The 15795-nt window shown below is 44.0% G+C and overlaps 1 protein-coding gene across 1 annotated transcript in view; it reads right to left on the bottom strand.

Annotated features, from left to right (window-relative positions):
• The window catches only part of dnaaf9 (dynein axonemal assembly factor 9), a 194146-nt gene that overhangs the window by 96289 nt on the left and 82062 nt on the right, over positions 1-15795 (bottom strand). Inside the window, exons 14-19 of the mRNA XM_055911908.1 lie at positions 12346-12390; positions 8090-8135; positions 7387-7498; positions 7212-7282; positions 6303-6350; positions 6129-6219 (exon numbers count right to left, since the gene is read on the bottom strand). Coding sequence (XP_055767883.1) covers positions 6129-6219; positions 6303-6350; positions 7212-7282; positions 7387-7498; positions 8090-8135; positions 12346-12390 — 413 coding nt within the window. The remainder of the gene's footprint in view (positions 1-6128; positions 6220-6302; positions 6351-7211; positions 7283-7386; positions 7499-8089; positions 8136-12345; positions 12391-15795) is intronic.

Here is a 15795-nt window from a genome sequence, read left to right as displayed (position 1 = left end):
GACTAACTGGCTGACTAACTGGCTGGACTGACAGACTTGGCGGAACTGGACGAACTAGCTGGCTGGACTGACTGACTAACTGGCTGGACTGACTGACTGACTGAACTGACTGGACTGACTAACTGACTGACTAACTGGCTGGACTGACTAACTGACTGACTGACTGACTGGACTGACTAACTGACAGACTGACTGGCTGGACTGACTGACTAACTGACTGACTGACTAAACTGACTGACTGACTAAACTGACTGACTGACTAAACTGACTGACTGACTGACTAACTGGCTGGACTGACAGACTTGGCGGAACTGGACGAACTAGCTGGCTGGACTGACTGACTAACTGGCTGGACTGACTAACTGACTAACTGACTGACTGACTAACTGACTGACTGACTAACTGACTGACTGACTAACTGGCTGAACTGACTGACTAACTGACTGGACTGACTAACTGACTGACTAACTGACTGACTAACTGACTGGACTGACTGACTAACTGGCTGGACTGACTGACTAACTGGCTGGACTGACTGACTGACTGACTGACTGACTGACTAAACTGACTGACTGACTAAACTGACTGACTGACTAAACTGACTGACTGACTGACTAACTGGCTGGACTGACAGACTTGGCGGAACTGGACGAACTAGCTGGCTGGACTGACTGACTAACTGGCTGGACTGACTAACTGACTAACTGACTGACTGACTAACTGACTGACTGACTAACTGGCTGGACTGACTGACTAACTGGCTGGACTGACTGACTGACTGACTGACTAACTGGCTGAACTGACTGACTAACTGGCTGGACTGACTGACTAACTGACTGACTGACTAACTGACTAACTGACTGACTGACTAACTGACTGACTGACTAACTGACTGGCTGGACTGACTAACTGACTGACTGACTGACTGAACTGACTGACTAACTAACTGACTGACTGGACTGACTAACTAACTAACTGACTGGACTGACTGACTGACTGACTGGCTGGACTGACTAACTGACTGAACTGACTGACTGACTGAACTGACTGACTAACTGACTGACTGGACTGACTGACTGGACTGACTGAACTGACTGACTAACTAACTGACTGACTGGACTGACTGAACTGACTGACTAACTAACTGACTGACTGGACTGACTAACTAACTGACTGAACTGACTGACTGACTAACTGGCTGGACTGACTGACTAACTAACTGACTGACAGACTTGGCGGAACTGGACGAACTAGCTGGCTGGACTGACTGACTGACTGACTGACTAACTGGCTGGACTGACAGACTTGGCGGAACTGGACGAACTAGCTGGCTGGACTGACTGACTAACTGGCTGGACTGACTGACTGACTAACTGGCTGGACTGACTGACTGACTAACTGACTGACAGACTAACTGACTGAACTGACTGGACTGACTAACTGACAGACTGACTGGCTGGACTGACTGACTGACTAACTGACTGACTGACTAACTGACTGACTAACTGGCTGGACTGACTGACTGACTAACTGACTGACTGACTAACTGACTGACTGACTAACTGACTGACAGACTGACTGGCTGGACTGACTGACTAACTGACTGACTAACTGACTGACTAACTGACTAACTGACTGACTAACTGACTGACTAGCTGACTGACTAACTGACTGACTAACTAACTGACTGACTGACTGACTGACTGACTGACTAGGCGGAACTGGACGAACTAGCTGGCTGGACTGACTGACTAACTGGCTGGACTGACTGACTGACTGACTGACTAACTAGCTGACTGACAGACTTGGCGGAACTGGACGAACTAGCTGGCTGGACTGACTGACTAACTGGCTGGACTGACTAACTGGCTGGACTGACTAACTGACTGACTGGACTGACTAACTGACTGACTGACTAACTGACTGACTGACTGACTAACTGGCTGGACTGACAGACTGAACTGACTAACTGACTGACTGACTGGCTGACTGACTGGCTGGACTGACTGACTGGCTGGACTGACAGACTGAACTGACTGACTAACTGACTGACTGACTGACTGGCTGGACTGACTGACTGACTAACTGACTGACTGACTAAACTGACTGGACTGACTGGACTGACTAACTGACTGACTGAACTGACTGGACTGACTAACTGACTGACTGGACTGACTAACTGACTGACTGACTAACTGGCTGGACTGACAGACTTGGCGGAACTGGACGAACTAGCTGGCTGGACTGACTGACTAACTGGCTGGACTGACTGACTAACTGGCTGGACTGACTAACTGACTGACTGACTGACTAACTGGCTGGACTGACTAACTGACTGACTGAACTGACTAACTGACTGACTAACTGGCTGGACTGACTGACTGACTAACTGACTGACTAACTGACTGAACTGACTGGACTGACTAACTGACTGACTGACTGACTGAACTGACTGACTGAACTGACTGGACTGACTAACTGACTGACTGGACTGACTGACTGGACTGACTGACTAACTGACTGACTGACTAAACTGACTGACTAACTGACTGACTGACTAACTGACTGACTGACTGACTAACTGGCTGGACTGACACACTGAACTGACTAACTGACTGACTGACTGGCTGACTGACTGGCTGGACTGACTGACTGGCTGGACTGACAGACTGAACTGACTGACTAACTGACTGACTGACTGACTGGCTGGACTGACTGACTAACTGACTGACTGACTAAACTGACTGGACTGACTGGACTGACTAACTGACTGACTGAACTGACTGGACTGACTAACTGACTGACTGGACTGACTAACTGACTGACTGACTAACTGGCTGGACTGACAGACTTGGCGGAACTGGACGAACTAGCTGGCTGGACTGACTGACTAACTGGCTGGACTGACTGACTAACTGGCTGGACTGACTAACTGACTGACTGACTGACTAACTGGCTGGACTGACTAACTGACTGACTGAACTGACTAACTGACTGACTAACTGGCTGGACTGACTGACTGACAAACTGACTGACTAACTGACTGAACTGACTGGACTGACTAACTGACTGACTGACTGACTGAACTGACTGACTGAACTGACTGGACTGACTAACTGACTGACTGGACTGACTGACTGGACTGACTGACTAAACTGACTGACTGACTGACTAACTGTCTGGACTGACTAACTGACTGACTGACTAACTAGCTGACTGACAGACTTGGCGGAACTGGACGAACTAGCTGGCTGGACTGACTGACTAACTGGCTGGACTGACTAACTGACTGACTAACTGACTGAACTGAGTGACTAACTGACTGACTGACTGACTGACTAACTGACTGACTGACTGACTGACTAACTGGCTGGACTGACTGACTGACTAACTGACTGACAGACTAACTGACTGAACTGACTGGACTGACTAACTGACAGACTGACTGGCTGGACTGACTGACTGACTAACTGACTGACTGACTAACTGACTGACTAACTGGCTGGACTGACTGACTGACTAACTGACTGACTGACTAACTGACTGACTGACTAACTGACTGACAGACTGACTGGCTGGACTGACTGACTAACTGACTGACTAACTGACTGACTAACTGACTAACTGACTGACTAACTGACTGACTAGCTGACTGACTAACTGACTGACTAACTAACTGACTGACTGACTGACTGACTGACTGACTAGGCGGAACTGGACGAACTAGCTGGCTGGACTGACTGACTAACTGGCTGGACTGACTGACTGACTGACTGACTGACTAACTAGCTGACTGACAGACTTGGCGGAACTGGACGAACTAGCTGGCTGGACTGACTGACTAACTGGCTGGACTGACTAACTGGCTGGACTGACTAACTGACTGACTGGACTGACTAACTGACTGACTGACTAACTGACTGACTGACTGACTAACTGGCTGGACTGACAGACTGAACTGACTAACTGACTGACTGACTGGCTGACTGACTGGCTGGACTGACTGACTGGCTGGACTGACAGACTGAACTGACTGACTAACTGACTGACTGACTGACTGGCTGGACTGACTGACTGACTAACTGACTGACTGACTAAACTGACTGGACTGACTGGACTGACTAACTGACTGACTGAACTGACTGGACTGACTAACTGACTGACTGGACTGACTAACTGACTGACTGACTAACTGGCTGGACTGACAGACTTGGCGGAACTGGACGAACTAGCTGGCTGGACTGACTGACTAACTGGCTGGACTGACTGACTAACTGGCTGGACTGACTAACTGACTGACTGACTGACTAACTGGCTGGACTGACTAACTGACTGACTGAACTGACTAACTGACTGACTAACTGGCTGGACTGACTGACTGACTAACTGACTGACTAACTGACTGAACTGACTGGACTGACTAACTGACTGACTGACTGAACTGACTGACTGAAATGACTGGACTGACTAACTGACTGACTGGACTGACTGACTGGACTGACTGACTAACTGACTGACTGACTAAACTGACTGACTAACTGACTGACTGACTAACTGACTGACTGACTGACTAACTGGCTGGACTGACAGACTGAACTGACTAACTGACTGACTGACTGGCTGACTGACTGGCTGGACTGACTGACTGGCTGGACTGACAGACTGAACTGACTGACTAACTGACTGACTGACTGACTGGCTGGACTGACTGACTAACTGACTGACTGACTAAACTGACTGGACTGACTGGACTGACTAACTGACTGACTGAACTGACTGGACTGACTAACTGACTGACTGGACTGACTAACTGACTGACTGACTAACTGGCTGGACTGACAGACTTGGCGGAACTGGACGAACTAGCTGGCTGGACTGACTGACTAACTGGCTGGACTGACTGACTAACTGGCTGGACTGACTAACTGACTGACTGACTGACTAACTGGCTGGACTGACTAACTGACTGACTGAACTGACTAACTGACTGACTAACTGGCTGGACTGACTGACTGACTAACTGACTGACTAACTGACTGAACTGACTGGACTGACTAACTGACTGACTGACTGACTGAACTGACTGACTGAACTGACTGGACTGACTAACTGACTGACTGGACTGACTGACTGGACTGACTGACTAAACTGACTGACTGACTGACTAACTGTCTGGACTGACTAACTGACTGACTGACTAACTAGCTGACTGACAGACTTGGCGGAACTGGACGAACTAGCTGGCTGGACTGACTGACTAACTGGCTGGACTGACTAACTGACTGACTAACTGACTGAACTGAGTGACTAACTGACTGACTGACTGACTGACTAACTGACTGACTGAACTGACTGACTGACTGACTGAATCACTGGCTGACGACAGAGAGAGCACTAAAGTATGTGTCACCTTCCTCTGGAGTGGAGAGCTGGCTGGACTGACTGACTGACTGACTGACTAACTGGCTGGACTGACTGACTGACTGACTGACTAACTGGCTGGACTGACTGACTGACTGACTGACTAACTGACTGACTAACTGAACTGACTGACTAACTGACTGACTGACTAACTGACTGACTGACTGACTGACTAACTGGCTGACTGACTGACTAACTGGCTGGACTGACTAACTGGCTGGACTGACTGACTGACTGACTAACTGACTGACTGACTGACTGACTGACTGACTGACTGACGACAGAGAGAGCACTAAAGTATGTGTCACCTTCCTCTGGAGTGGAGAGCTGGCTGGACTGACTGACTGACTGACTGACTAACTGGCTGGACTGACTGACTGACTGACTAACTGGCTGGACTGACTGACTGACTGACTGACTGACTGAACTGACTGACTGACTGACTAACTGGCTGGACTGACTGACTGACTGACTGACTAACTGACTGACTGACTGACTGACTAACTGGCTGGCTGGACTGACTGACTGACTGACTGACAACAGAGAGAGCACTAAAGTATGTGTCACCTTCCTCTGGAGTGGAGAGCTGGCTGGACTGACTGACTGAACTGACTGACTAACTGGCTGGACTGACTGACTGACTGGCTGACTGACTAACTGGCTGACTAACTGGCTGACGACAGAGAGAGCACTAAAGTTTGTGTCACCTTCCTCTGGAGTGGAGAGCTGGCTGTTGGAGAACACATGAGCTGTGTCTGCTGTAGTCAAAGAGGTGCCCAGGCAGGTACCATCCTCCTCCTGGGGATTAAACACACATCAACACACTGACCAGCATTTCTCAACAACTGAAATATAGAAAACATGAGCTGGTGTTGTCTGACCTTCAGCAGGATCTGGGCCTTCTCAGAATGCTTCACATCAGACTCCACCTAAAGCCATTAGGACACACAGTTAACAAGGGCTGTGATCGAGAGGATCAAATCCACAATGCATTATGGATCAATTGTGACTGACTGATCCACAAATAATAATTAGCAGTTATTTATGACGCAAGGTGATTTGTAGGTCAGTCGGCAGTCGCCTGCAGTCATTTTGAAGCCCTTGAACACGGCCATTTTGCTGAAAGCAGGCGACTTGATCCCTGGATGAACGGAGAGAGAGGAGAGAGGAGAGGAAAGAAGAGAGAAGAGAGGAAAGAAGAGAGAAGAGAGGAAAGAGGAGAGAAGAGAGAAGAAGAGATAAGAGAGGAAAGAAGAGAGGAGAGGAGAGAAGAGAGAAGAAGAGATAAGAGAGGAAAGAAGAGAGGAGAGGAGAGAAGAGAGAAGAGAGGAAAGAAGAGAGGAAAGAAGAGAGGAAAGAGGAGAGGAAAGAAGAGAGGAAAGAAGAGAGGAAAGAGGAGAGAAGAGAGGAGAGGAAAGAAGAGAGGAAAGAGGAGAGGAAAGAAGAGAGGAAAGAGGAGAGAAGAGAGAAGAGAGGAGAGGAAAGAAGAGAGGAGAGAGGAGAGGAGAGAAGAGAGGAAAGAAGAGAGGAAAGAAGAGAGAGGAGAGAAGAGAGAAGAGAGGAGAGGAAAGAAGAGAGGAGAGAGGAGAGGAGAGAAGAGAGGAAAGAAGAGAGGAGAGAGAAGAGAGAGGAGAGAAGAGAGAAGAGAGGAGAGGAAAGAAGAGAGGAGAGAGAAGAGAGAGGAGAGAGAAGAGAGGAAAGAAGAGAGAGGAGAGAAGAGAAGAGAGAAGAGAGAAGAGAAGAGAGAAGAGAACAGGAAAGGAAAGAGAAGAGGAGAGAAGGTAACATACCAGCCAGCAGACATAGCGAGGCAGAGCTGTAGTCAGGATGGTGTAGCAGCTGTCTGAGGAAACACTTCCATCTACAGGACAGACTCAACATTACAGTTAAACAGGACACAGACACACAGCTTAAAATAATAGGGAGTAGGCATCGGTCAGGCCTAACAGTATGTGTCCCTCTTACCTTTCTGTTGGATGTTGATGCTGGACACCAGGAAGGACTCAGAGAAGATTACAGAGCCCAGGTCTCCTTTCCCCCACTGGAGGTCTGGGATGTCGTACACTGACATGGACGCCTGGAACACATAACCACCACTATAACGTATAACCCTTAACCCCTGACCCTGACCCCACTGGAGGTCTGGGATGTCGTACACTGACATGGACGCCTGGAACACACAACTACCACTATAATGTATAACCCTTAACCCCTGACGCTGACCCCACTGGAGGTCTGGGATGTCGTACACTGACATGGACGCCTGGAACACATAACCACCACTATAACGTATAACCCTTAACCCCTGACCCTGACCCCACTGGAGGTCTGGGATGTCGTACACTGACATGGACGTCTGGAACACATAACCACCACTATAACGTTTAACCCTTAACTCCTGACCCCACTGGAGGTCTGGGATGTCGTACACTGACATGGACGTCTGGAACACATAACCACCACTATAACGTTTAACCCTTAACTCCTGACCCCTGACCCTTAACCCCACTGCAGGTCTGGGCTGTCATAACCTGACATTGACGCTTGGGAGTGATGGACAGAAAACGCACATTGTAAGTCATTCCAATTGAATCAATCAATCAAAACACAGTGACATGCCTACCGCAAATGTTTTGTAACAATGATCAGGTTGGAAGTATTGACTTACAGTTTTCACCAAGAAGCAGCTCCCTTCTTCACTCAGAGGAACAATTCTGAAAAGGAAAACAAGACGGAACATTTAGGAGACAATAAAAAGCCCCAGGACAAATGTATATCACCAATCACTGACAACATTGAGTCATAGTGACCAATCACTGACAACATTGAGTCATAGTGACCAATCACTGACAACATTGAGTCATAGTGACCAATCACTGACAACATTGAGTCATAGTGACCAATCACTGACAACATTGAGTCATAGTGACCAATCACTGACAACATTGAGTCATAGTGACCAATCACTGACAACATTGAGTCATAGTGACCAATCACTGACAACATTGAGTCAGAGTGACCAATCACTGACAACATTGAGTCAGAGTGACCAATCACTGACAACATTGAGTCAGAGTGACCAATCACTGACAACATTGAGTCAGAGAGACCAATCACTGACAACATTGAGTCAGAGTGACCAATCACTGACAACATTGAGTCAGAGTGACCAATCACTGACAACATTGAGTCATAGTGACCAATCATTTACAACATTGAGTCATAGTGACCAATCACTGACAACATTGAGTCATAGTGACCAATCACTGACAACATTGAGTCATAGTGACCAATCACTGACAACATTGAGTCATAGTGACCAATCACTGACAACATTGAGTCAGAGTGACCAATCACTGACAACATTGAGTCAGAGTGACCAATCACTGACAACATTGAGTCAGAGAGACCAATCACTGACAACATTGAGTCAGAGTGACCAATCACTGACAACATTGAGTCAGAGTGACCAATCACTGACAACATTGAGTCAGAGTGACCAATCACTGACAACATTGAGTCAGAGTGACCAATCACTGACAACATTGAGTCAGAGTGACCAATCACTGACAACATTGAGTCATAGTGACCAATCACTGACAACATTGAGTCAGAGTGACCAATCACTGACAACATTGAGTCAGAGTGACCAATCACTGACAACATTGAGTCAGAGTGACCAATCACTGACAACATTGAGTCAGAGTGACCAATCACTGACAACATTGAGTCAGAGTGACCAATCACCGACAACATTGAGTCAGAGTGACCAATCACCGACAACATTGAGTCAGAGTGACCAATCACCGACAACATTGAGTCAGAGTGACCAATCACCGACAACATTGAGTCAGAGTGACCAATCACCGACAACATTGAGTCAGAGTGACCAATCACCGACAACATTGAGTCAGAGTGACCAATCACCGACAACATTGAGTCAGAGTGACCAATCACCGACAACATTGAGTGATAGTGACCAATCACCGACAACATTGAGTCATAGTGACCAATCACCGACAACATTGAGTCATAGTGACCAATCACCGACAACATTGAGTCATAGTGACCAATCACCGACAACATTGAGTCATAGTGACCAATCACCGACAACATTGAGTCATAGTGACCAATCACCGACAACATTGAGTCATAGTGACCAATCACCGACAACATTGAGTCATAGTGACCAATCACCGACAACATTGAGTCATAGTGACCAATCACCGACAACATTGAGTCATAGTGACCAATCACCGACAACATTGAGTCATAGTGACCAATCACCGACAACATTGAGTCATAGTGACCAATCACCGACAACATTGAGTCATAGTGACCAATCACCGACAACATTGAGTCATAGTGACCAATCACCGACAACATTGAGTCATAGTGACCAATCACCGACAACATTGAGTCATAGTGACCAATCACCGACAACATTGAGTCATAGTGACCAATCACCGACAACATTGAGTCATAGTGACCAATCACCGACAACATTGAGTCATAGTGACCAATCACCGACAACATTGAGTCATAGTGTTAAATCACCGACAACATTGAGTCATAGTGACCAATCACCGACAACATTGAGTCATAGTGACCAATCACCGACAACATTGAGTCATAGTGACCAATCACCGACAACATTGAGTCATAGTGACCAATCACCGACAACATTGAGTCATAGTGACCAATCACCGACAACATTGAGTCATAGTGACCAATCACCGACAACATTGAGTCATAGTGACCAATCACCGACAACATTGAGTCATAGTGACCAATCACCGACAACATTGAGTCATAGTGACCAATCACCGACAACATTGAGTCATAGTGACCAATCACCGACAACATTGAGTCATAGTGACCAATCACCGACAACATTGAGTCATAGTGACCAATCACCGACAACATTGAGTCATAGTGACCAATCACCGACAACATTGAGTCATAGTGACCAATCACCGACAACATTGAGTCATAGTGACCAATCACCGACAACATTGAGTCATAGTGACCAATCACCGACAACATTGAGTCATAGTGACCAATCACCGACAACATTGAGTCATAGTGACCAATCACCGACAACATTGAGTCATAGTGACCAATCACCGACAACATTGAGTCATAGTGACCAATCACCGACAACATTGAGTCATAGTGACCAATCACCGACAACATTGAGTCATAGTGACCAATCACCGACAACATTGAGTCATAGTGACCAATCACCGACAACATTGAGTCATAGTGACCAATCACCGACAACATTGAGTCATAGTGACCAATCACCGACAACATTGAGTCATAGTGACCAATCACCGACAACATTGAGTCATAGTGACCAATCACCGACAACATTGAGTCATAGTGACCAATCACCGACAACATTGAGTCATAGTGACCAATCACCGACAACATTGAGTCATAGTGACCAATCACCGACAACATTGAGTCATAGTGACCAATCACCGACAACATTGAGTCATAGTGACCAATCACCGACAACATTGAGTCATAGTGACCAATCACCGACAACATTGAGTCATAGTGACCAATCACCGACAACATTGAGTCATAGTGACCAATCACCGACAACATTGAGTCATAGTGACCAATCACCGACAACATTGAGTCATAGTGACCAATCACCGACAACATTGAGTCATAGTGACCAATCCCCGACAACATTGAGTCATAGTGACCAATCACCGACAACATTGAGTCATAGTGACCAATCACCGACAACATTGAGTCATAGTGACCAATCACTGACAACATTGAGTCATAGTGACCAATCACTGACAACATTGAGTCATAGTGACCAATCACTGACAACATTGAGTCATAGTGACCAATCACTGACAACATTGAGTCATAGTGACCAATCACTGACAACATTGAGTCATAGTGACCAATCACTGACAACATTGAGTCATAGTGACCAATCACCGACAACATTGAGTCATAGTGACCAATCACCGACAACATTGAGTCATAGTGACCAATCACCGACAACATTGAGTCATAGTGACCAATCACCGACAACATTGAGTCATAGTGACCAATCAGTGACAACATTGAGTCATAGTGACCAATCACTGACAACATTGAGTCATAGTGACCAATCACTGACAACATTGAGTCATAGTGACCAATCACTGACAACATTGAGTCATAGTGACCAATCACCGACAACATTGAGTCATAGTGACCAATCACCGACAACATTGAGTCATAGTGACCAATCAGTGACAACATTGAGTCATAGTGACCAATCACTGACAACATTGAGTCATAGTGACCAATCACTGACAACATTGAGTCATAGTGACCAATCACTGACAACATTGAGTCATAGTGACCAATCACTGAAAACATTGAGTCATAGTGACCAATCACTGACAACATTGAGTCATAGTGACCAATCACTGACAACATTGAGTCATAGTGACCAATCACTGACAACATTGAGTCATAGTGACCAATCACTGACAACATTGAGTCATAGTGACCAATCACTGACAACATTGAGTCATAGTGACCAATCACTGACAACATTGAGTCATAGTGACCAATCACTGACAACATTGAGTCATAGTGACCAATCACTGACAACATTGAGTCATAGTGACCAATCACTGACAACATTGAGTCATAGTGACCAATCACTGACAACATTGAGTCATAGTGACCAATCACTGACAACATTGAGTCATAGTGACCAATCACTGACAACATTGAGTCATAGTGACCAATCACTGACAACATTGAGTCATAGTGACCAATCACTGACAACATTGAGTCATAGTGACCAATCACTGACAACATTGAGTCATAGTGACCAATCACTGACAACATTGAGTCATAGTGTGATGAAACACTTTCTTTATAAGAATCAGAACCCACCTGCCCTGGTTGTTCACAGCTTGGATGTGGAAAACACTTTTAGACCTGAGAGGGAAAACAACAGGTATACTAGATCAGCTAACACTAATGAAGAACCCTTTATACTAGATCAGCTAACACTAATGAAGAACCCTTTATACTAGATCAGCTAACACTAATGAAGAACCCTTTATACTAGATCAGCTAACACTAATGAAGAACCCTTTATACTAGATCAGCTAACACTAATGAAGAACCCTTTATACTAGATCAGCTAACACTAATGAAGAACCCTTTATACTAGATCAGCTAACACTAATGAAGAACCCTTTATACTAGATCAGCTAACACTAATGAAGAACCCTTTATACTAGATCAGCTAACACTAATGAAGAACCCTTTATACTAGATCAGCTAACACTAATGAAGAACCCTTTATACTAGATCAGCTAACATCATCATTCAGAGGACACTAATGAAGAACCCTTTATACTAGATCAGCTAACACTAATGAAGAACACTTTATACTAGATCAGCTAACACTAATGAAGAACCCTTTATACTAGATCAGCTAACACTAATGAAGAACCCTTTATACTAGATCAGCTAACACTAATGAAGAACCCTTTATACTAGATCAGCTAACACTAATGAAGAACACTTTATACTAGATCAGCTAACACTAATGAAGAACACTTTATACTAGATCAGCTAACGTCGTCATTCAGAGGACACTAATGAAGAACACTTTATACTAGATCAGCTAACGTCGTCATTCAGAGGACACTAATGAAGAACACTTTATACTAGATCAGCTAACGTCGTCATTCAGAGGACACTAATGAAGAACACTTTATACTAGATCAGCTAACACTAATGAAGAACCCTTTATACTAGATCAGCTAACACTAATGAAGAACACTTCATACTAGATCAGCTAACACTAATGAAGAACACTTTATACTAGATCAGCTAACACTAATGAAGAACACTTTATACTAGATCAGCTAACGTCATCATTCAGAGGACACTAATGAAGAACACTTTATACTAGATCAGCTAACACTAATGAAGAACACTTTATACTAGATCAGCTAACACTAATGAAGAACACTTTATACTAGATCAGCTAACACTAATGAAGAACACTTTATACTAGATCAGCTAACGTCTTCATTCAGAGGACACTAATGAAGAACACTTTATACTAGATCAGCTAACATCATCATTCAGAGGACACTAATGAAGAACACTTTATACTAGATCAGCTAACACTAATGAAGAACCCTTTATACTAGATCAGCTAACACTAATGAAGAACCCTTTATACTAGATCAGCTAACACTAATGAAGAACCCTTTATACTAGATCAGCTAACACTAATGAAGAACCCTTTAAACTAGATCAGCTAACACTAATGAAGAACCCTTTATACTAGATCAGCTAACACTAATGAAGAACCCTTTATACTAGATCAGCTAACACTAATGAAGAACCCTTTATACTAGATCAGCTAACGTCGTCATTCAGAGGACACTAATGAAGAACACTTTATACTAGATCAGCTAACGTCGTCATTCAGAGGACACTAATGAAGAACACTTTATACTAGATCAGCTAACGTCGTCATTCAGAGGACACTAATGAAGAACACTTTATACTAGATCAGCTAACACTAATGAAGAACCCTTTATACTAGATCAGCTAACACTAATGAAGAACACTTTATACTAGATCAGCTAACACTAATGAAGAACACTTTATACTAGATCAGCTAACACTAATGAAGAACACTTTATACTAGATCAGCTAACGTCATCATTCAGAGGACACTAATGAAGAACACTTTATACTAGATCAGCTAACACTAATGAAGAACACTTTATACTAGATCAGCTAACACTAATGAAGAACACTTTATACTAGATCAGCTAACACTAATGAAGAACACTTTATACTAGATCAGCTAACGTCTTCATTCAGAGGACACTAATGAAGAACACTTTATACTAGATCAGCTAACATCATCATTCAGAGGACACTAATGAAGAACACTTTATACTAGATCAGCTAACACTAATGAAGAACCCTTTATACTAGATCAGCTAACGTCATCATTCAGAGGACACTAATGAAGAACACTTTATACTAGATCAGCTAACACTAATGAAGAACACTTTATACTAGATCAGCTAACGTCATCATTCAGAGGACACTAATGAAGAACACTTTATACTAGATCAGCTAACACTAATGAAGAACACTTTATACTAGATCAGCTAACATCATCATTCAGAGGACACTAATGAAGAACACTTTATACTAGATCAGCTAACACTAATGAAGAACCCTTTATACTAGATCAGCTAACACTAATGAAGAACCCTTTATACTAGATCAGCTAACACTAATGAAGAACACTTTATACTAGATCAGCTAACACTAATGAAGAACACTTTATACTAGATCAGCTAACGTCTTCATTCAGAGGACACTAATGAAGAACACTTTATACTAGATCAGCTAACACTAATGAAGAACCCTTTATACTAGATCAGCTAACACTAATGAAGAACCCTTTATACTAGATCAGCTAACACTAATGAAGAACCCTTTATACTAGATCAGCTAACGTCATCATTCAGAGGACACTAATGAAGAACACTTTATACTAGATCAGCTAACGTCGTCATTCAGAGGACACTAATGAAGAACCCTTTATACTAGATCAGCTAACACTAATGAAGAACCCTTTATACTAGATCAGCTAACACTAATGAAGAACACTTTATACTAGATCAGCTAACACTAATGAAGAACACTTTATACTAGATCAGCTAACACTAATGAAGAACCCTTTATACTAGATCAGCTAACACTAATGAAGAACCCTTTATACTAGATCAGCTAACACTAATGAAGAACCCTTTATACTAGATCAGCTAACACTAATGAAGAACCCTTTATACTAGATCAGCTAACACTAATGAAGAACCCTTTATACTAGATCAGCTAACACTAATGAAGAACCCTTTATACTAGATCAGCTAACACTAATGAAGAACCCTTTATACTAGATCAGCTAACACTAATGAAGAACACTTTATACTAGATCAGCTAACGTCATCATTCAGAGGACACTAATGAAGAACCCTTTATACTAGATCAGCTAACGTCATCATTCAGAGGACACTAATGAAGAACCCTTTATACTAGATCAGCTAACGTCATCATTCAGAGGACACTAATGAAGAACCCTTTATACTAGATCAGCTAACGTCATCATTCAGAGGACACTAATGAAGAACACTTTATACTAGATCAGCTAACGTCATCATTCAGAGGACACTAATGAAGAACCCTTTATACTTGATCAGCTAACGTCGTCATTCAGAGGACACTAATGAAGAACCCTTTATACTAGATCAGCTAACACTAATGAAGAACCCTTTATACTAGATCAGCTAACAC

The sequence above is a fragment of the Salvelinus fontinalis genome, unplaced genomic scaffold (genome assembly GCF_029448725.1).
Source record: "Salvelinus fontinalis isolate EN_2023a unplaced genomic scaffold, ASM2944872v1 scaffold_0105, whole genome shotgun sequence".
In the NCBI taxonomy this organism is placed as follows: Eukaryota; Metazoa; Chordata; class Actinopteri; order Salmoniformes; family Salmonidae; genus Salvelinus; species Salvelinus fontinalis.
Note: the sequence above shows the minus strand (reverse complement) of the source record. Positions and strands in the feature narration are given on the sequence as shown.